Source organism: Micropterus salmoides, unplaced genomic scaffold (assembly GCF_014851395.1).
Source record: "Micropterus salmoides isolate LMB-PRFRI ecotype aquatic unplaced genomic scaffold, ASM1485139v1 Ms_hic_scaffold_9, whole genome shotgun sequence".
Lineage (NCBI taxonomy): Eukaryota > Metazoa > Chordata > Actinopteri > Centrarchiformes > Centrarchidae > Micropterus > Micropterus salmoides.
The window spans coordinates 29,433,187-29,453,340 of NW_024044681.1; the positions used below are offsets into that span (position 1 = coordinate 29,433,187).

Consider the following 20,154-nt stretch of genomic DNA (forward strand, 5'->3'; position numbering starts at 1 on the left):
AACTGGCAGTATTAGTGGTGGGAAGCCAGTGAGGGACCGTGTATGTGTTGATGTACTGGCACCTTCCTCTGGTTAATTGTGCGGTTGCATGGAGGTGTTTAGTTAATGTGGAGTTAGCGTGAACCTCTTGCATGGAAGTCTTAGTTGACAACAAGGACGAGGGCTCCTCACCTGCAGCCACCCCCCCAAGGCCAACAGTAGAGTTAGCAGTGACAAGGACTGTGGTGTGAAGATTGAACACATTTAGAATTTTGCAACTTACCATGTTTACTTCTGAGATGGAGTCGATGCTCGCTATGTTGATGCTCATACCTACAATGACTGGAGGACCTGAGGGAACAAAAAAACTGATGTCACTTAAAATGTACAAAAAGGATAACATGCAACTACTGTGTGTGCAAATTGATGGAGTGTTAAATTAATTGGATTTCTAACCTACTTTCATTCCACTTAAGTTCTTAAACATTAGCATTAGCAAACAATACAAGCTTAGATTCTCAGTCACATCAGATTTTGTATCCTGCTAAATTTGTGCAACTCAGAAGAATAGATTTCAACCCCCACATCAGATTGCAATATAGCATTATTTCCAGTTAAAAGACCAACAACAGATAAAAGATTTGCCTCATTCATTATTTGCACATTTTCAACTACAACTACAAACTACTACTCAAATACATAGGCTACTGTAGTAATGAAAAACATCACATCTGTTTTGGCTGATAAGGGAGAGTACGTGAAACAGAAAGTAAAGATTGATTACTCTCAGAAGTTTATGGAACAACACTGAGAAAATGCACTAAGCCATTCTCATTTAGGCTAGCATTTTCATGTAAAAGAACAGGGAGCGCAAACTGTGCCTCATTTACATAATTACAGTACATGCTACAGACATGTAAACAGCTATGCGCATCAACCCCATTACGCATAAAGTAAACACTTTGCTCACTTCAATATTCACACAACCTTAGGTTTACAAGGAATATCCATTCAGAGTGCCCATGCATCCACAGTCACTGTAACCAGCAGTAGGAGACTGAATTACTGTGGGACCCGGTTGTATATGATCACACAGATACATCTACAGACAACACTGTCTTAATTTTAGAGAGATTTTTTTGAAAAGTTCAAAAGCAAAATACGTCACATCTGTGTGTTGACAATATATTTTAAATAATTACCATGATAAATTACCATTTATAATGTGCTACAGTAAGGTAGGTCCCTGAGCCTCAAGCTCTCCTTTTAAGACACTAACCTAGAGTTGATTAACTCTTTTGTTGTCAGCTCTTTAAAATGAGGTTTTATCCAAATTTACAATGTTAGCAGCACACTACAACCACACCTCTTGTGGTGCAGAGAGGGCTTGAATGTAGAGTCCATTCAAAGTTACTTGTTTGTCTTCCTTTTATCTGTTATTTGCTTGATACCTTTTCTAGCAAGCTGCAATATAAAGAAAACTGGCACCCACCAAAGAAGCGGTTACCCCAGGCAGTGGATTTTGTGAGTGAACAGATTTGTCGACAACAATTCGCAGTGTTTTTTTTATTGCAAATTCCTTCTCTTTCTATACATTTTTATTCCTAATGTATGAATTGCTGACACAGAAGCAGCAGAAACAGTTCAAGGATTGGTTCATGTGGCAGTGCTGAATCAGTATATTCAGATAATGTTCCGTGGTATTATAGGGGAGATTGCATTAGCATAAGGATCATAAACAACACAGAAAACAGCTGTACTACAATATGCACTTTATTGAGTGTGTCATTACATTGAAGAGGTACAGAACCTATAACCTTATACTTAAATAAAGGAGGGCAATACATATGGGATTACGAGTACTGTTTATGTATAGTTGTTCCGTATTTATAGGCCCATATTAGTAATAATTACTAATTAATTCATTAATAGATTATTTCAAGATAAGAACAATTTTCATGCCATCATGGTCAGATGCAGCTTAAAGTTCATTGTTTTTCCTAGTTGGATTTGTCCTTACACATCTGTTTAGATCACTTGTTTTGCTATTTCTTTTCCCCTTTAAAACAGTGCAAGGCCTCATCTTATCTGCACAATGTGACGGCCATGAGCTGTCATAACATCTGTGAGCTATAGTCATTGGAAGTGCATGAAGCTCTAAACATATTTTTGAAGTAGCAGGAGTCATTCGTAAAGGTTTGTTGAAGGTTTTTGGTAATAATGTGATACAATTTGCATGTTTTATGTACGCAAATGTATGTAACACCAGGAGACAGTTATGGGCCACCGTGACTCACAGAGGGCCGGGTGATTCATTTCTACACTCAGCTGATGGATGCACGGCACAGGTTCACAAAATAAACAACAACAAAAAAATCCACATCTTGTGTGCATAGTCTCTCTTTGACCGGAACACCTTTCATTTTCTTCTGAGTCCTCTCAAAATACAACACTTTGAAATGCAAAAAGAATGAGAAAAAGATCTTGACAGTTACTGTAGATAGCAGGATTCATAGGGATGTTTATGGGTTGCAGACATGTACAGTTCAGATCCCGTAAAGATTTTTGACAGTGTATTAAAATTACTTTTATAACCCTAATACCTTCACAACCCTGAAATGAAAAAAACTGTAGGTGCTTGAAAAGGCCATATGTCTATGCCTTTTTATTGGAAATGGCTAAAAATACAGTCAAATCAAAGCTGTCAGTCTGCACTTTAGCCTCGCTAACTATAGAGACCCACAAATATTGTGTCTGGCTTCTATCACTTAGAACATGAAGGCCATTGTACATTCTATTGTATGAAATAAGAGAGGAATAAGCACACTTCTGCAGGGCACACTGCCAGGATCTGATCCAACTTTGGACCAAATGAACTGATGAGTCAGAACTATTGACCCAATAAGTCATGTCATCATTCACGACCGATTAAGTGTCTCTTACCTTAAGCACTGTTCTCTCAAAACGAAGGCAAACATCCAATTAATGTACATTAACTCGACTATAAGGAGGTACTGCGGTGCATCATGTTTATATAATTAATTGAAACACATGCATGTGCTAAACACCACCTGGGTGTATAACATTCTCAAGTTCACTGCAGAAAGAAACATTGGAACCAACCACTGCATAATGATGGAATAATGTGCAGGAGTTACACGAGAAAGTCTAATGTAGTGAATAAAATACATTTAATTCCTGGGGATTGAACAGAATAGATTCTAATTCCTAAACAAAGTAAAAGTGCCAGCAATACCAGCTGATCATGGTGTTTTGGATGGATTAATTATCTCACCTGGACTATTCAGTGAAAGCGTTGATAAAACCTCTAAATTAGAAAAATATTATCACAACTGGGTCTGTATAAATACGTAAGCTCTGCTCCAAACGAAAACTGTGTGCTCTCCTGTACTACCCTTACGATCATGAGGTATTAGGGTCAGGAAATACTCCCCCGAAGCCTGAGGGGAGACAGTCGTGACTGTACTCATCAATGACATCAGTTGAGTTAAGAGTCATACAGAGTTTCTAACGTAAAACCCTGGGGTCCATTGTCATTGAATGCACCTTTGCAAGGAAAACTGACCATAATATCTCTATCAAAGTCCTTCCTTTGGGGCCCTTTCTGCAGACATTGGTTAATTGTCATGTTTCTCTTCAAATACTGGGACTAAAATATAACCACTTGGCTGAAAAGGGCCCATCTATCCTCGCTCTTACATTCTGTAATCCTATTTTCTCCCCCCTCTCCTCCCACTACACTAAATGCCCTGAAGCTTTGTCATATTCCCTGACCCATCTCTTTCTACAAAAAAAGGGAAAAAGTAGGGCCATTTTCTGTTGCACTTTGTGAAGGCAACCAGTAACAGTTTTCCCCAGAGATGTCAAAAGCACATTCGTTCGCTAGATGAAAACAGAACGCACCAATTCTCTCTCTCGCCGCATATTTTGACCCTGCTTTACTGAAACAGAGGCACTCACTTTGTCACCGCAGCTTTCTCAAAATAAAACCGTTACCTGCACTTGCACTTCCCAAGTTGGGAGAACGACACTCCTTAAAAAGAAAAAAGCCTTTACATCTTTAAATAAACATTCATCTATAAAATTGTCAACGAAGATTTAAAATTTTGACAGTAAAATGCTTGATTTTTTTCACTTTACAGAATACTTAAAATTATTTTAAAAATAATACTAATATGAATGAAGAACAAAGAGCTCACTAGATTCATCTTGTTGTAGTCTGTCCTTTTGTTAGGATTTTGCATTTTGCCTTTTAAAGTGATTCACTTAAAATAATTAGAAAGAGAAGTTCAACATTTAGGGAACATTTGCTTTTTGCATAGAGTTTGACGTGAGATATACACTACCACTCTTAAATCCGTACCGTAAGTATATGGCTACAATCAGCAGCCGGTTAGCTTAGCTTAGCATAGCAGACTCGAAACAGGGGGAAAACAGCTGGTCTGGCTCTGTCTGAATGTTACAAAATGTGGCTACCAGCACCTCAAAAGCTCACTAATGAACACCTTTTATATCTCTGTTATCTCTCAAGACCACTGTCCTTTCACTCATCAATGACTTAAGAAAGAAACTAATTCATTTATGCCATTTCCGACATTTTCTGCCACCCTCGCTTTATGAGCATTACCTTGGTGATAATCTACTTAATCCACTCCAATGGCTGTATGGGACAGGTATCAATCAATAACCCATTTCTTAAAAAAAAATTTAAAAAAGGCATTTCTTAAAGCTTTTTGCCCACAAGTATCATTTGTCACCAAATTTAGTCAGCCAACAGGAGACTATCCATGTGGTATTTTTGGATTGTTCTAATTTATACAGCTGTGTATGACAAAGACTTTCTGAGCTTTCCATCTAAAATTTGCTCAGAGTATAGATATTTCAACACTTTTCCAAATGGCAGTGTTTACTGCAGCACGGGTGCTCTGTTGCCTTAGTGGGAAGCTAGCTGGTGGACTTCTGTGGTGCCTAATTCCTCTTATCTTTAATAGGAAAAGCCATTTCATAATACTAACATACCAGCACTTTGAAAACTAAATACTGTTAACTGTTTGCATGACATGGTTGCTGAATAGTGCTGCCGGCCTGATAATCCCCATGGTAAACATTTACAATTAGTACATCATCCTCACACCATCAATATTGTGTCGGGTGATTGACCTGGATCGTGGCTGAAGGAATTTTCAGCACGGCTGATGAACTCTGCGATGACAATAGCTGCTGTGGCGAGTAGATTCCCTCAGTGGTTCAAAAACCAGCCAATCATGCATATCGCTGTGCTCATCATGTTTTCAATCCTTGACAGTTGCTTTTTTGTCTTTTTTTTTTTCGCCTGGCTGTCCCCTCCTTTGCTTATTATCTATGTATGCTGTCCTCTCAACTCCAACAATGTGTCACCACATTCAGCTTCCAGTCTGACAGTCTTATCTAGCCTCAGGGCAGACAAGCTAAACTGATGTAGTGGGCAGTGAGGCTGCCCTATTTCATGTTTTCCTTGGTAATGGCAGTTCATATCAAAACAATATAAGTTCAGCGTCGGAGGGTTGTTATAATATTAAAAGACATATCCCAACTTCAACTGAGGGCAGTGAAGAGGTGTCTATGTGAGAGGATACTCTGGACAGGATCTCCCAACTGCTTGTCTTGTTTTTCAAATCTGAGCTACCTACCTAGATATTTAACATCTCTACAAATCTGACAAATGCATAATAAATCACTCTTGGCTGTACACAGATTTAAACAACCAGTTCATATCAGTGCATACCCTGAACTGTAAAAAGTGCTGTAAAGGTTTCCATAATTTATAGTTAATGAGGTTTCCCTTCGTCTGCCAGAGAGCAATGAACTAGGTACTTGCCAAATTATAAACACACTTATGTGTTCATCAAAGATAAACACATACAAACACCTTTATCTTCTATCTCTGATAGAGTCAGAAATTGGTTTCCATATAAATGTAGTAGAAAGTTGTCAACAAACAAGTGCAGTGCACTGACTATATTTGCCAACATTACCTGTATGTCCTTTACTAATAAGCAAAGCATTAATGGAGTTTGGCAAGGCATTCTCACGAGGGAAAGTACAGTACAGGACACACAGGCATTTCCTTTTATTTGGCATTTGTTAGGGTTAACATTGTTAATTCTAGCCTCATGAAATGTAATAAACTATATAGTATGTCTGCCATTTGAATAATTGTTGGCTTTATCAGGCGTTAGGGGAAAAGGCTGGTTGTGTTCCAGAGACTGTGCAAAAGAGAGGAGAACACAGGTTTGTGTAAATCCTTCATCAGGCTAATCTTATGACTACATGGACAGCATGTGTGCGTGTGATCAAGGCAGAGACTGAGCTAGAAGGATGCAGAGAGAGTCAGACCTCCCTGCTGATATCCATTGCTTGTGTTTTGTATTTGGCAAATGTGGAATTTGGCAAACAGCAAAAAGGTATTGCATTGGTATTTTCTTGGACTATGAACATTAATAATAACTGCTTTAGACATTGCTGTGATTTTCAATACACCTTAGCCTCATGCCGTTTCTGAAAACGGTAAAAAACAAAATCAACAATAAAAAATGTATTACTTTTTCCACTAATAAAAAGGCCTAATCAGTCTGATATCTAAATGTAACCACAAGAGGGCAACATAATGATACTTGCTCAATAGGATATCTCCATTGCTTATAAATTGGATATTTTAATAAATGAAGCAGCATAAATTAACAGCAAACAAGTGCTGAGATCAGGAGCCAAGTTAAATCTTTTGGCATATCTGGTTTAATTCTGTGCCAAGAAGAACGAGCTTTCAGCACACAGACATCTTGCCGCTGCCTATACATGATATGAAGTCTGATTTAAAGAGGCTCCTTAAGGAAGCTGGACAGTCACAGATACAGCTTTTGTATGGTATACATAAGAAGGAGAATCAATTTCCCCAACTCCACTTTTACAGTGAAAGCTTTCATGTGGCTCATGTAAATATGGAGCGATTGAATCTTCAGTGTGCCACATGATTCAGAGCATAAACAAATCAAACTGGATAAATTGCATTTAAATCAAGGATAGCGTTGTCGTGTTATTCCACACATCCTGTCATTTGTGAGACCCGTCAGTTCTGAAAAACAAAATTTGCAGGACAGCAAAGAACCGCCGCTCTGCCTCTTATATAAAAACTCTGATAATCAACCCATCGCCTAGCAACAGAGGGCTCCATAGCAACTGTGCAGCATTTTTTTCCCTACAGTGTTGCAAGAGAAGCACGATTATTTATCCAGTCGAGTCTGTGTTTGCTTTTGTTTTCAATGGCTACCGCTCTCATGAAGCCCTTTCCACAAGAAATTAACAAATAGAACAATATATTAGGTTGCACCGATTTCTTCCCCTGCGTTTGATACAGCGGCCTCATCAATTATTTCCATCTCGGCAGAGAGCAACCAGTACAATGGCAGAGGATGCACAAAAGGCGCCTTCGCTTACAAAACCAAAGTGCGTCTTTTATAGGCATCGACTGTGACCAAACACACAAGATCTAAAAAATAACAATGACACCTTAAAATTTCATTATTTACCTGTGTTTATGGCAGGGTCTATTGAATTCACCTCCATTATTCTACCAATTTTCATGTTATTACATCCACCCTGTGCATTGGTAAGGGATTTCTGTGAACATGGTCAGTCAGGAGAACACGTCTACCCTTGGCTGTGACATTTTTTTCATAAAGTTATTCCAATTGAGCTCTGTATGAATACAATAAATAAAATAGTCATAATGTAAAGTAAATAAAATAGCAATTATTGTATCAAATCAGGTCATCATTACATATATATCCAATTAAAAAAGTAATATCTTGCTTGTTAACTCTGTGGTGATGTTAACATCAGTGGTATAATGCATACGTTGAGAGTACATTGTGAATGTAGATTGTCTTTATGAATGAACCTATTTAGTTCACCACAGGGAACTACTTTAGCTGCCTGTGCTGACCCAATCCATTCATGCTGCAACCCTACAATATTCTTCCATTTTCTACATCCTCCAGGAGCTGGAGCCTATTTCCCAGCATGCACTGGGAGCGAGATTACACCCTGGACAGGTCACCGGTCTATCATAGGGCTAACACACATATATACCGACAAACACATTCACACCTACTGGCAATTTTAGAGTTTCCAGTTGACCTACCCTACATGTCTTTGGACTGTGGGAGGAAACTGGAGCACGCAGTGGAAACCCACTGAGACGTGGAGCGAACACGTCAACTCCAAAACAGAAAGATCCTAGTTTTCAATAGATCGGCAGTTTTCAACCCAGGACATTCTTCCCATGAGGCAGCAGTGATAACTACCGACCCACCATGTGGTATTAATAAATATTCAAAAACATTTGAAAGTTGCCTTACAAACAAATAACATTTCTTCAGGCTAATATATTGAGGCATGGACTTAAAAATGTCTGTGTAAATGTGTCTCTTCCACAGTGGCCCCCTGTAACCATCAGACACGAATGTCTGTGTGGCAGTAATGCAGGTAAAGCATTGGAAAAGCATGATCTTACTGCTTCACATTTGTTTAAAATATGCAACACTGTTTGTGTATTTCTCATATGGACATTGAGCAAACATTGTTTTTCACAAAGCCAGTATTGTCCCTTCCAACATAAGAGTAATAAAGCTTTTCATCAAACACAAAAACTTATGTAGAAAAAATATATATTTTAACCTCAGTTTTCACTGAGGTCCAGATCTACTACATTTCATTTCATTTCTTTGCATCAGTCAGATTGGACAGTTTGTGTACGAACCAGGCTGAGACGTTTTGTCCTTTTAACTTGATTAATATGTAATTTGATGTGTGTCTACCAAGGCCAAGGGCACACAGTACAAATATATTCAAGCCTACAGAAGGTGTGTCTGAACTCAAACATGTGTCAAATTAGCCTTTTATTGTGTGCTGCATGCAGTACAGAATTACACCATTAAGGTTTTGTATGACTGATGAGCCTGATGAGGGGGTTGGTTATGACCAGGCACACAAGGGGGAAAGATGTGGTTGCGACTAGTTTGATAGTACTTAAAACCTAATTAAAAAAGGATGATACACATTTTTCAGTCTAGAAATGGACAAAGCTGTTATTGTCTAACAATTACGTTTGCAGTAAAATGGTGGATATGGTACACTAGATATTTCAGCTTAAGTCTCGTACTGTCCTTAGTGTGGTTTGATCTAAGGCATGCTACTCAATTTTATTGCCCAACACATCAACAGGAAACCTACTGACTTGACAAGGCAATTCACTCAGCAGTTCTGCTTGACGTTTTTCTTGAGGCCTAATTAATTAATTGAGTCATATATTTCCAACTTCAGTCATTGAACCTGGACACTTTCCATGTAATTAACAGTGGACAAGTTATGAAATCACCATATCGTTGTTTTTTCAAAGAAAAACAATAAACACAAAAACTTCAAAACAACAGTTTGCTTCTAAATGATATGTTAATTTATCCTTTAGCCAATAAGATATTTAAATATGGTGACAAAAACAGTCACTTACAGATCATGCATTTGAGTTTATTGTAATATTCTTGTGAGACAACTGATTCTGAAAACATCAGACACACGTAATAGCGAATGACACTATTTTTCATCATAATAATTATTGCTTGCCACACTGTTTTCTAATGTATATTATGTTCTTCAGTACTCTGTATTATTTATTACATGTACTCAGGTCTCCATTGAAAATGAGATCTCATTTCATTTTGCCAGCACTAACATTACTGAACAGCTGTGAACATACAGTACGCTGTTACGCCAACTCCGGATAAAGAAACAGCTAGGTAAGATTAGTGATAGTGAATAAAGGGAAATCATTAAAGCAGCTCTGGCACGAGGAGTGAAAAAGGACAGAAGAGACGGCAAAATGAAAATGATGAGGTAAAACAGGAGAGCAGAGGCAGTACATCACAGGAAGCCAGAGAGACAGGGGATAAGTAAAGGTGGCCTCATCGTATCGTCCTATCCTGTCACAAAGCTTGGGCCTGATATATGAAACCTACTTAGATTCCACACTAAAAAGGCTGCACATGAACAATGCTCACTACTTACATACACAGATTTTGTCCCTGAATTATGACACACAGCACCTATTACTGACTTTCCAAATCATGAATTACAATCCCATGAGGAACATTATCAAAGTGCTCCAAAAGGACAAGGAGTGAATTGCACAAGAAGGTTTAGTTTAATTTCATTTAGTTTAGTTCAGTAGATTCAAGTTAAGTCAGGTACCAAAATGTATAAATGTTAAATTGTGATGGATGAGATGCTAAATCCATTTTCCTTTTTCTTATCTAAACAAGGAAGTAAATCAAAAATGTATTTCCCCTCTCTTGAAGGTTTAGGTCAAACAGTGAGATTTAACCCACAATGTATTTACTGAAAACAGCAAAATGATTTGAAGAGGCATAAATATTGGACATAACATTAAAACACCTTTAAATTGAAAAATGTGCAGAGCTTGATTTGACGGCCATGTCAGAGGACGGTATGTACACAAGATGAGGTGTGAGTCATGAATTTAAAAAGAAAAGAAATAAAGACCCTTCAGGGTTCATTTCTTCCTCACTTGTAGAAAAAAATGGGCAGCATGCCCATGTACAGTATAGGTTCATAAGGACAAAGTCTGCCCATTGCAGGATTCATCCTGAAGCAATTTGGAAACTTATTGGCTAAAGAAGTGTATAATTCATTTAATAGCCCTTTATGGTCCAACTTATAATTTATTTACTTACAGGCCTAATTTATTCAGCAAGTAGCACACTGACAGTTTTAATGAAGGCCATTAATTCCATGTCCCTTTATAATTTTGTGATGGCCGTTTTGAAAAAGTATGACCAAGTGGGAAAGGTTAAGAATTTTTAGCATTTGCTGTTATCGTGTCTTTGTCTGTTTTAAGTGACGTCATGTTGCAAAGCTAATCTCCTGAGTAACCCTACATGTGCAGTAAATCCCAGTCACTTCAGGGGCATGCTGCGTATCGGTAAGTCCTGCCGAAGCTGCCTGCATAATTATATTAACTTGTGGTAATTATGTGCAGATCCTCCTCAACGATCACGGCTAATATGTCTCAAGAGAGTAGTATTCATGAATTAATTTGTTATTAATATATTAATTTGTGACCATTCCACTAACACTGGTGTGCATGTAAGGGGATATGGGATCATGTTGTCGGCTTTCTGATTCTTTTTACTCTTTTGTTCAAGCTGTTATGACAATTACAGTGACCAATGAATGTTTTAAGAATAAAGACAACCATAGAACCTCAAATGTGAAATATGAGGGCGCCCTTGAAGCTTAAGGGGTTAAGGCATTGACAATGAACCGCAACGTCCTTGGATCCCCCATCTCTTGCCCCCATTACCTGTCATAATCAATCACATATGATTCACGTATAAGACTATTTTTCACTCTCATGAATCTCACTTCTTAATACCCTTTGCTTCTCCTGCACTGCCATCTAGAGTGTAGAGTTCATTTATTTGCACATGAAATGATGATACATCGAAGCAACAGAGAAAGTCACATTGCGCAGGTGAGATAAAAAAAGAATCTTTGAACAAACATCTCACCTCAAACGAAACAAAGAAAAAACAAGGTGACAAAGAAAAGTCAACAGAGCTGGATAACAGACTCTAAATGACAGACTCAAAAACAAGGAAAAAAATTGTGTCTGAAAAACAAACCACATAAATGTAAAGTTAGGGAAACAAAATAAACTCACCGACTGGAATCAAAAGGAAAAGTGACAGTGCGTGCTGGGGTGTGTTCAAAGACTCAAAGAATGAAGGAGATGTAGAAAAATAGAGGTGGTGTGTTGTGTATATAACTATAAATGGCTTTTAAAGGGGACCAGTGTAAAGAGAGTATAAATTAAAATCTAAATGAGCACTTTGCAGGTGGTAAATAAAGGTAGTCCACTGGTTGAGTAGTCTGTCTGACTATTTGGAGATCATCTATAGGCCATCTGATTATTAACCACATCAGCTGAAAAACATCCTATCAGGTTGACACAATAACTTTAACTAATAATTATTTCTAAATGTGTGCATAGTGGTCTTTGATTGAAACTGGTGACTCAATGAGAGCAGCTACGGCGTACCCGCAACATCAACGTACCCACCCATCAACAACAACAAAAAAATCTTGAATAATAATAATCTTTTGAAAGCATGCACTTAAAAAACAGTACAAACAAACAGCCAGCTACTTGAGTTCTTTACTTCTTGTGATGACAAAGCTCACTATTTTGAGCTTCAGCCTTGTTCCACGTTAATCTGCATGATTGTAACACAGCTGTCACTGCAGGGTAGTTAACAGGGAACAGATCGTATACCAGAAATGTGGTGTCTGTATGCTACGTGAGTCAAACAGGTAAGGATCACTGCTAAATCAACATGAATGCCCCCAAAGTGTCATACATTACTTGTAAAATATTATATGTTATATGTAAGGGTGAAATTTCAACCAGCCACTTCAACCCCTTGACGCCTGAATTTATTTACAATTATATAAGAAAATGTATTATTTTTGTTTTCAAATGCTTTCAAGTTGATGCTAAATTAAGTGGAAACTGTTAATTTGTCTATAGAACATAGAAAGAAAAGATATAAATTCAGGTATGATTAGCGACAACAGGCATAAATGAGGAACCAGCGATTGCAAAAGGTTCCTAAAAAAAATAAAAATAAAGGTTCCTAGGTACGTATCGAATATGCACAAACAGGCATTGGGGGAATTCATACGCTATCCCGGCTGCAATCTGAAAGGAAGCGGTGTGATGTGAATTTGTGACAATCAGCGTTAAGGTGTTAAAACTAAAGTTTGGTTGAGTTTTGGCAACTAAAGCCTCTTGGACTTGAAATTCACTCTGCTTCCTGCCTTGACACTGGATTTTACCACAGCACAATTATTGATGCAGACCAGTTGCATGTCAGTGATAACACACAAAATGGTGTCCAGGTTATTTTCTTTATCAGAACACCTCAGAGTGCATTATCGTGATGATATCATGGTCTACGCAGCAGACGTACTGTTGCTATGGTTACCCGCAGTCACATTGAACACTGTTTTAGAAAGGTGAACTGCGGACTGGAACTGCAGTTTGTTTGTGGCGTCCTGCTCTAGGATTTTTATGGAAGGGAATTTTCCATGTCCTTAAATGAATGTCATTTGTAGGAGATTGGGCTCAACTACCAACGTAATCAGCAAACAGCATTTGACCGCATAGTTAAAACATGATGCTGCATATGGATGAACTGCAAAACAGTTTTTTCCTTTTATGCTAAATGTTTATGTATATGCTGAGCCATCACATACAAAGTGGTGCAATTTATTTCCACCCTGATGTAGTCCTAGAATAGTGGATACTGTAGATAGATACTAGTAGAGTTGTAGACATAGAAAACATCTGAAAGAATGCAACCCCAAAGGCCAATATTTATTAAGATCTCTGACCATATTAAACGTATTAGTACAGCACCATATGAATATAAAATCTAGCTTTTATATTTTTTAATGTTTCTTTCATACTGTTGACTTCAACATCAACACTCTCCCATCATTTTTTCCTCCGGCTCTGCGTGAAGCACACATCATTTTTATGTGGAAACCTTTACTGTATATACGGCTGGCTGTTGCAGTTCAATAATGAGATGGGCTTTTAAGCGCGCTTCCTGGTAGTGAGGGCGACAGCATCTATCTCCAGATGCTGTAAATGACATTTCTTTCCTTGTTTATCTACATGAACCAATTGGATAGCTGTATCTTGCCCTTGGCCAGCCTATCCTGGCCCTGTCAAGGACACACCTCCCATCAATCACTGCAGGTTCAAAAAGTGACTCACGGGGGACCTTAAGAGGAAAGTCGAAAAGGAGAAAAAAAAAATGCCCAGCATGCAGGATGCCTCCCCAATGTCTGACCCAGGGTTTTTGTACTTTGCAGTCCACTGCAATACATTCTGGTGCAATTCTATCAGCATTTTTCTCCTTCATTTCAAAGTTGCTGAAAACAACACTTTGAATAGGAAGATGAAGTATGTCCTTTCTCCTGCATGCTATCTCTCACCACCCTTGCCCCCCTCCCTCTGCCTGCCTACATACACACCTCATTTAATTCAAATAGAAAATCTAAGTGAAGGGAGAAGGGAAGAAAGCCCAGCATGAGCATTTTCCTGTGTTTCCTCTGAAATAAATCACTGGGTGCTCTCTCTTCATCAAGCTAGATATCACTTGTACATGCCCCAACATCCATCCTGGGATTCTGACAACACATTCCTGTTTTGCGCTGAATTGGCATTACTTTGAGACTGAGTTACGATGGCCTGTGCTATCAGCCCCTATGCAAAGCAGCCCACCATTTGACATGTGGCAGCGCACAGACTAAGATACTGTCCTCAGTATTGCAAAAGTGTCCACTAGTTTTGAAAGAAGAGCTGGCATATATCACTTAAAATGCAGGTTGCAACTGATGTCCCGCACACATCACTCAGCGGTCTTGTTCACAGAGGGTAAATCTATCGTGTGGAAAGTGATCTCTCTAAATAGCTGCACACAAGTGAAAATCATTCGGTCTGTTATCTCATATGACACAAAGGATAGCCTAAGAACAACTGCACTTACATTAGTACATTAGACACTGAATCTTAAGTGCTGCAGCTCCTGCTTTTACTTATATTGCTGGGCTCTCCCTTTCATATTCTGTCAATTATGTGTCAATTCTACTCACCAGTCTCACTGCAATTGATTGGCAGTTTCATGGCTACATTTACTGCTTTTCCATTACAAACAAGATCAAGCTGCAGCTGGGACTCATTTGGGTCAATGGGAAATGGGATCAGTAAAACCCAGGCTGTGTACAGCAGACAGTCACAGGTGACCTTACTTTGATACGGCTGCAGTCTGATCTGGTACCAAGCTGCATCAGGCTGGTTAAAATGAATGGCGCCTATAGCCAGAGATCCAGTGCTTACAGCCAGTAGCTGCCTCTCAGATAGAGCTCTCACATCCCAGTGGTGCTGGCACCTATTGACCTTTTTTAATGTTTGTGATCATTAAAAATGCTAAATGGACGCTAATGCTCCTTCAGTTGGAACCATTAAATGCTCATGTCAAATTCCTTTACAGTGCGTTGTGATATGTATACTCCTCTTGGATGAGATGCAAAACGTCTTCAAGCTACTTCCAGTTGCCCTTGATTTTAACCCACCATGCAGATACTCAGTCCAGTCATAATGGAGCGCTGAAAGACTTCTCCTGTTGTGGAGAAGTGTGATACAGCTTTATGGGCACCTATGGAAGCAATATGACTATGACTTGTTATTTATCCAACCCAAATAGTGTATATCAGATGGGTTAAAGAGGGGATAAATATCATCAGAGATGAACTACAACTTCATCCAGTTATACAACCCTGTTTTGTAAAATGGTAAATAATAATGGTATTTTTAAGGCCATTCTTTTGTCCATTCCTTGCATATTTACAGAATTATGTTTTATGCCATTTAGATTTTAGGTAAAGCGCCTCTGTAAGACTTAGGCTATGATCATGCATGTGTTTGGTCTAATTTAACGGCAAATATGCACTGCTTGGAAAGTTTTGGTAAGTAATGTTAAGGAAGTCATCACTGAATGCTGAGTGCCTTAAGATGTTGTTCCTCCAATGACTCCTAAACACTCCAAGACAACTCCAACTGTATGGCAGTAAATGTACAGGACATTGTGGGTATATTAAATGTTTACATAAGGTTTCTCAACCAAAATTATTTTATTTCATAGAGCTGATAACCTCTGTGAAACACAAAATGTTCCACCAACCTCAGAGACTCTCACAGCCACCTTTTATTCTTTGTGGACCTATTCATTGGTGTGACACTACAGTCCTTGGTCAGGACGCATTCTTTTCTGTCCTTTCTGCCTAAAAGGTACACAAGTGAACTTTTGTTAATACATACTGCACAGAAAAAATTTCCAGCTCCACATGCACTTCTAAAAGCCCTTTATTTAAAGTTATATAAAATTACACACAGAACAGATTACCTCTTGCAATTTTGAGCAGTCACCAGGCTTTCTAAAATCTGCAGGGCTATCTACACCAATTGACAACACTTCATAAATTACCACAGTACAGCACCTTCTGTTAGACATTTACAGGCTCTTCACTTTCTCTGTCATCCTGTTTCTGCACATCTACAGTATGCTCGGTGAAATTCATTTTCTCTCTGCTGCACAACTGATGGAATACCATTTAATACACACTAAGCCAGTATCACTGTTTATTATACCAGACAAGTAAGGAAGGAGAGTAGCTTAGGAAAGCATCAGAGAGCTGTATTTGTGCTGATAATCTAAATTATTTTCCATGTTCGGTATAGGAAGTAGAGAGGGACAATGTAAATGCTGACATAATCAACAACCACTGAAAAGGAGCTGAATAGTATGAAACAGCCCAATACACTACAATATGACTTCTACAGCAGTCTATACATTTACAAGTATACATAAAATTTTGTTTATTACACAATCATGACTGCTATACAGCATGTTCATTAATGGTGATTCAGTTCTTCTTAAAATCATGATGTGTTCTGGCAATAATGTGCCTTCCTATTGTCTTGTAAGACACCGTGAGGGAATATTAAAGCTGACTTAAAAGTGGAGTTGCACTTCATTTCAAATTTTTTATAGTTATCACCGATTGGGGTGCTTGACAGCCTCCATTGTCCAAGTTAATTGAACTTATCTGTTTAGTTGCAATTGATGGGTCGACACTGACTTGCCACCAAGCAGATTACATAGTTAGTTAATAAATGTGTACTTTTAATCAGATAAAGAGCTCCAAACCCATTTTGATATTCCACTATAATGTTGCATGTAACATCCAGTTTTCCATATGTATGTACTCATTCAGTGTGATTTTTAGTGGCAGTGTTTTAAATCCTTTAGTTCAATGATGTGTGTGTGTGTCAGTCAGGTAATGTTAAATGACTTGCCGACGGACATTCAGCTTACTTTATAGTTCATCAAGACATGCTGTTGTTGTGATGTTAGCTGTAGCAGCAGGAGAGCTGTGAGTGTCGCTGTCTGGAGCTGGTGTGCTGCTCTAAGACCGTCTCGTCCTCTCGTGACAGCTTTGCGGCAGCAATTAGCGGCAGTTTGCTAATCCACAACCTAGCTCACATTAGTTACATTACTTGTTGTGTCGTTGTTCACTTTATCATGGTAACTTATTTGTCATGGTGTTGGATTTTTCCCTTCTAAGTTCTCGCTTAACTTACCCCTCCTTTATAATGCAGAGAAATATCCCGAGTTCCAGTTGGAAATGCCGTATTTCATTGAATTTACAAAATATTTTCTATATTGAGATATATATTGTTATTGGGATATGAAATGACCTATATCAGGATATGAATTTTTTGTCATATCGCACACCCATATTTATGGTACATATTTTGTTCTGTGTGCATTAATGTACTATTAAATGACTTTAGCCTTGTCAGATATGCTAAAACAAAGGCAACATCAGGTTGGTCATTCAAAGATACATTCTCTCTCTGACTACAAGCTCATCCCAAAGTCACCAATTCAAAAGTGCTTGCCTCAGAACACCCCCTGGACATTTGTCAACTATATTTAGTGGGGTGGCTTTCAACTTCACTCTATGCTCTTCATGATCAGCACTTGTATACGAACACATATTTGGCCATGCCTTGTACAAGCTATTTACAGTCTACACAGTCAGCTTATTGAACTATGTATGTATGAATTCAATGCTGTGGTGCTGAGTTTAGATAAATAAGAATTTAAACAAATTGGTTATTTGTATTCCAGGATAGTTATGCACATGGTTATAGCTTGACAGGAAGAATGGCATGTTCACAGCATTTGTCATATGACACCATTCATGCTTAGTTAATGGTGGAAGCTGAGATCATAAAACCCACTCCCATGATCCCGTGACAGCTTGATTTATAATATGTCCTCCAGAAGGGCGAATGTGTGAATGTGTGAGGTGGGGGCTGAGCTGGGTCCTCTTATTTCTTCCAATTGACTGGATGTCATGTGCTATTTGACTTTTTTTAAATATGGAGATCAATACAGTAAATGTCTCTCGCTATAATTCTGAGCAAGTCTGCACACTGGTGACCCATTACTCTATATGATTCCAGTTCCCATGTATGAATCAATACTAGTGACAGAAGCAATGTCAAATCACAGCCCTTTTCCTGACTGACAGTACAAACCCTACTTAGCAAGTACATGACCTCTGGTAGTAAAGTACACAGGGAAAGAAATCATTTCTTACTAGATGAAGCATAGAAACAAATTAAGACATACATGTGACCACATGCCAACAGCATAATTAAAAGATGTCGCCACTCTAACAAACAAACTATCCAGTGATTGGCATCTGCTACATGGCCAAAGGCAGTGTTTCTTAATTTTGGAGATTTATAAATGTATAATTTTGGTGGTGTACAGTAGGTAGGAAAAATGTACAGTTTGTCTAAAGAAGAATTTGAAATGTTTTGTTACAGGTTACACTAATCTAAAAAAAATCTATAAAAAAAATTGAAATAATAATCTACTACAAGGTAACACCTTATTTGTAAATGTATTTAGAGACTAGTTAATAATTCAATGGGGCTCTTATGAAACGCATTTAGCTAGGTCATGTATATCATTACTCTACTTAATAAATGTATGCAGATTCCTTTTATGGGTCATCACTTTTATGAAAACCACTTCATCTTACAGCGTAACATCCCACGGCGCTAACATGTCTCCAAGAGAGGCAGTATTTAATTATTGTAGCTGCACATTAATGTGCAGCAAAAAATCGCAATTTAGGTACATTTACATGTAAATCATTAATAATTAATTGCTTACCAAAGCAATGCATAATTATTCATTGTTTAAGGGAAACTTCTGTATTTTTTCAACCTGGACCTTATTGTCCCATGTTTTTGTGTTTATGTGACTAATTGGGACATTTTTTGAAATTGGTCCAGCACTGAGTGAACGTGCTGCAGTCGGCAGCATCGAAACAGGGTGTCTAAGCAATCGTTGCAGATAATTGCACCCCAATGAAATACTTAAAAAAAAAAAAGTGTAGGTTTTTGCCACAGACAGCTTTGTTTGTTAATGTGTGTCTTTGGAGTTTTAAAGGGTTAAAAACACCAAAGTCACACAATAACACAAACTAACCAATGGAGGCTACAATTTTTGTGAAGGGAGTCTGGTGGGTTTGACAAGAGCGCTATAGCAGCTGATCTTACTCTTTAAAAAAAGGTTCATTTGTGTAGGGATGTTGTCAGACACCCACAATAATCTGAGACTGCAGGGGCAAAAACAAGAACTAATTGTCCTAATTAGTCATAAAGACACAAAAAAGTGGAATTGGGTTGAAAAATAGTTACCCTTTAATACTATTGTAGCTTTATCGGTTTATTATCAATTTTCCCTCAAATTAATAATTTTATCCTTCCAACAAAGATCACCTATGTACTCAAGGCTCCACATAAATGCAAAGCCTGATATATGGTAAGATATGGTATCTTCTGCTAGAATTGATAATATAACTTCTTAATATACTTCACCAAAGTGACATATTTATTACAATCAAAATGGCAGCCATAGTTCAGTCCTCTCAGCTGGGTAAATTAGTGAAGAAAATCAAATTGTAAATATTGCAAGGCTGTTTCCGAATAAATTACACATGGGACTGACTAGCACCCATAAAACCAGAAATACCTTAACAATAAGACATTTCTAACTGAACAACAGGATATATACAAGCGAGAAGCGGCACGAACCCCAGTGTCAGAGGACATCTTCTAGGTGCGGGAGTTTCAAGGCAATCACAGTTTGAAGAATAAAAGGTTCGTCATTGTGAGCAGGTTCTACCCTTTGAGTCTGAACTGTCTACCAGTCTACTGGCAACAACACTGATGGTACCAGGTCCACTGCTGCTGACAAAGTTGTGTGACTGGTGCTGCCACTAGAAGTTCTGGTAAACTGCCAGACTCTCATCTTAAGTCATGTCACTCGTGGAGATGGTCTCAGTGTAATTTAATGACACACCAATCTGCCATCTTGACAACAA

At 38.2% G+C, this 20,154-nt stretch overlaps 1 protein-coding gene across 2 annotated transcripts in view; it reads right to left on the reverse strand.

Annotated features, from left to right (window-relative positions):
• gabrb4 (gamma-aminobutyric acid type A receptor subunit beta4) overlaps positions 1–20,154 on the reverse strand; it is a 56,412-nt gene that overhangs the window by 22,979 nt on the left and 13,279 nt on the right. For both annotated transcript variants that reach the window (XM_038709622.1, XM_038709621.1), the window contains exon 3: positions 263–330. In XM_038709622.1, the coding sequence (XP_038565550.1) occupies positions 263–330 (68 nt within the window). The remainder of the gene's footprint in view (positions 1–262; positions 331–20,154) is intronic.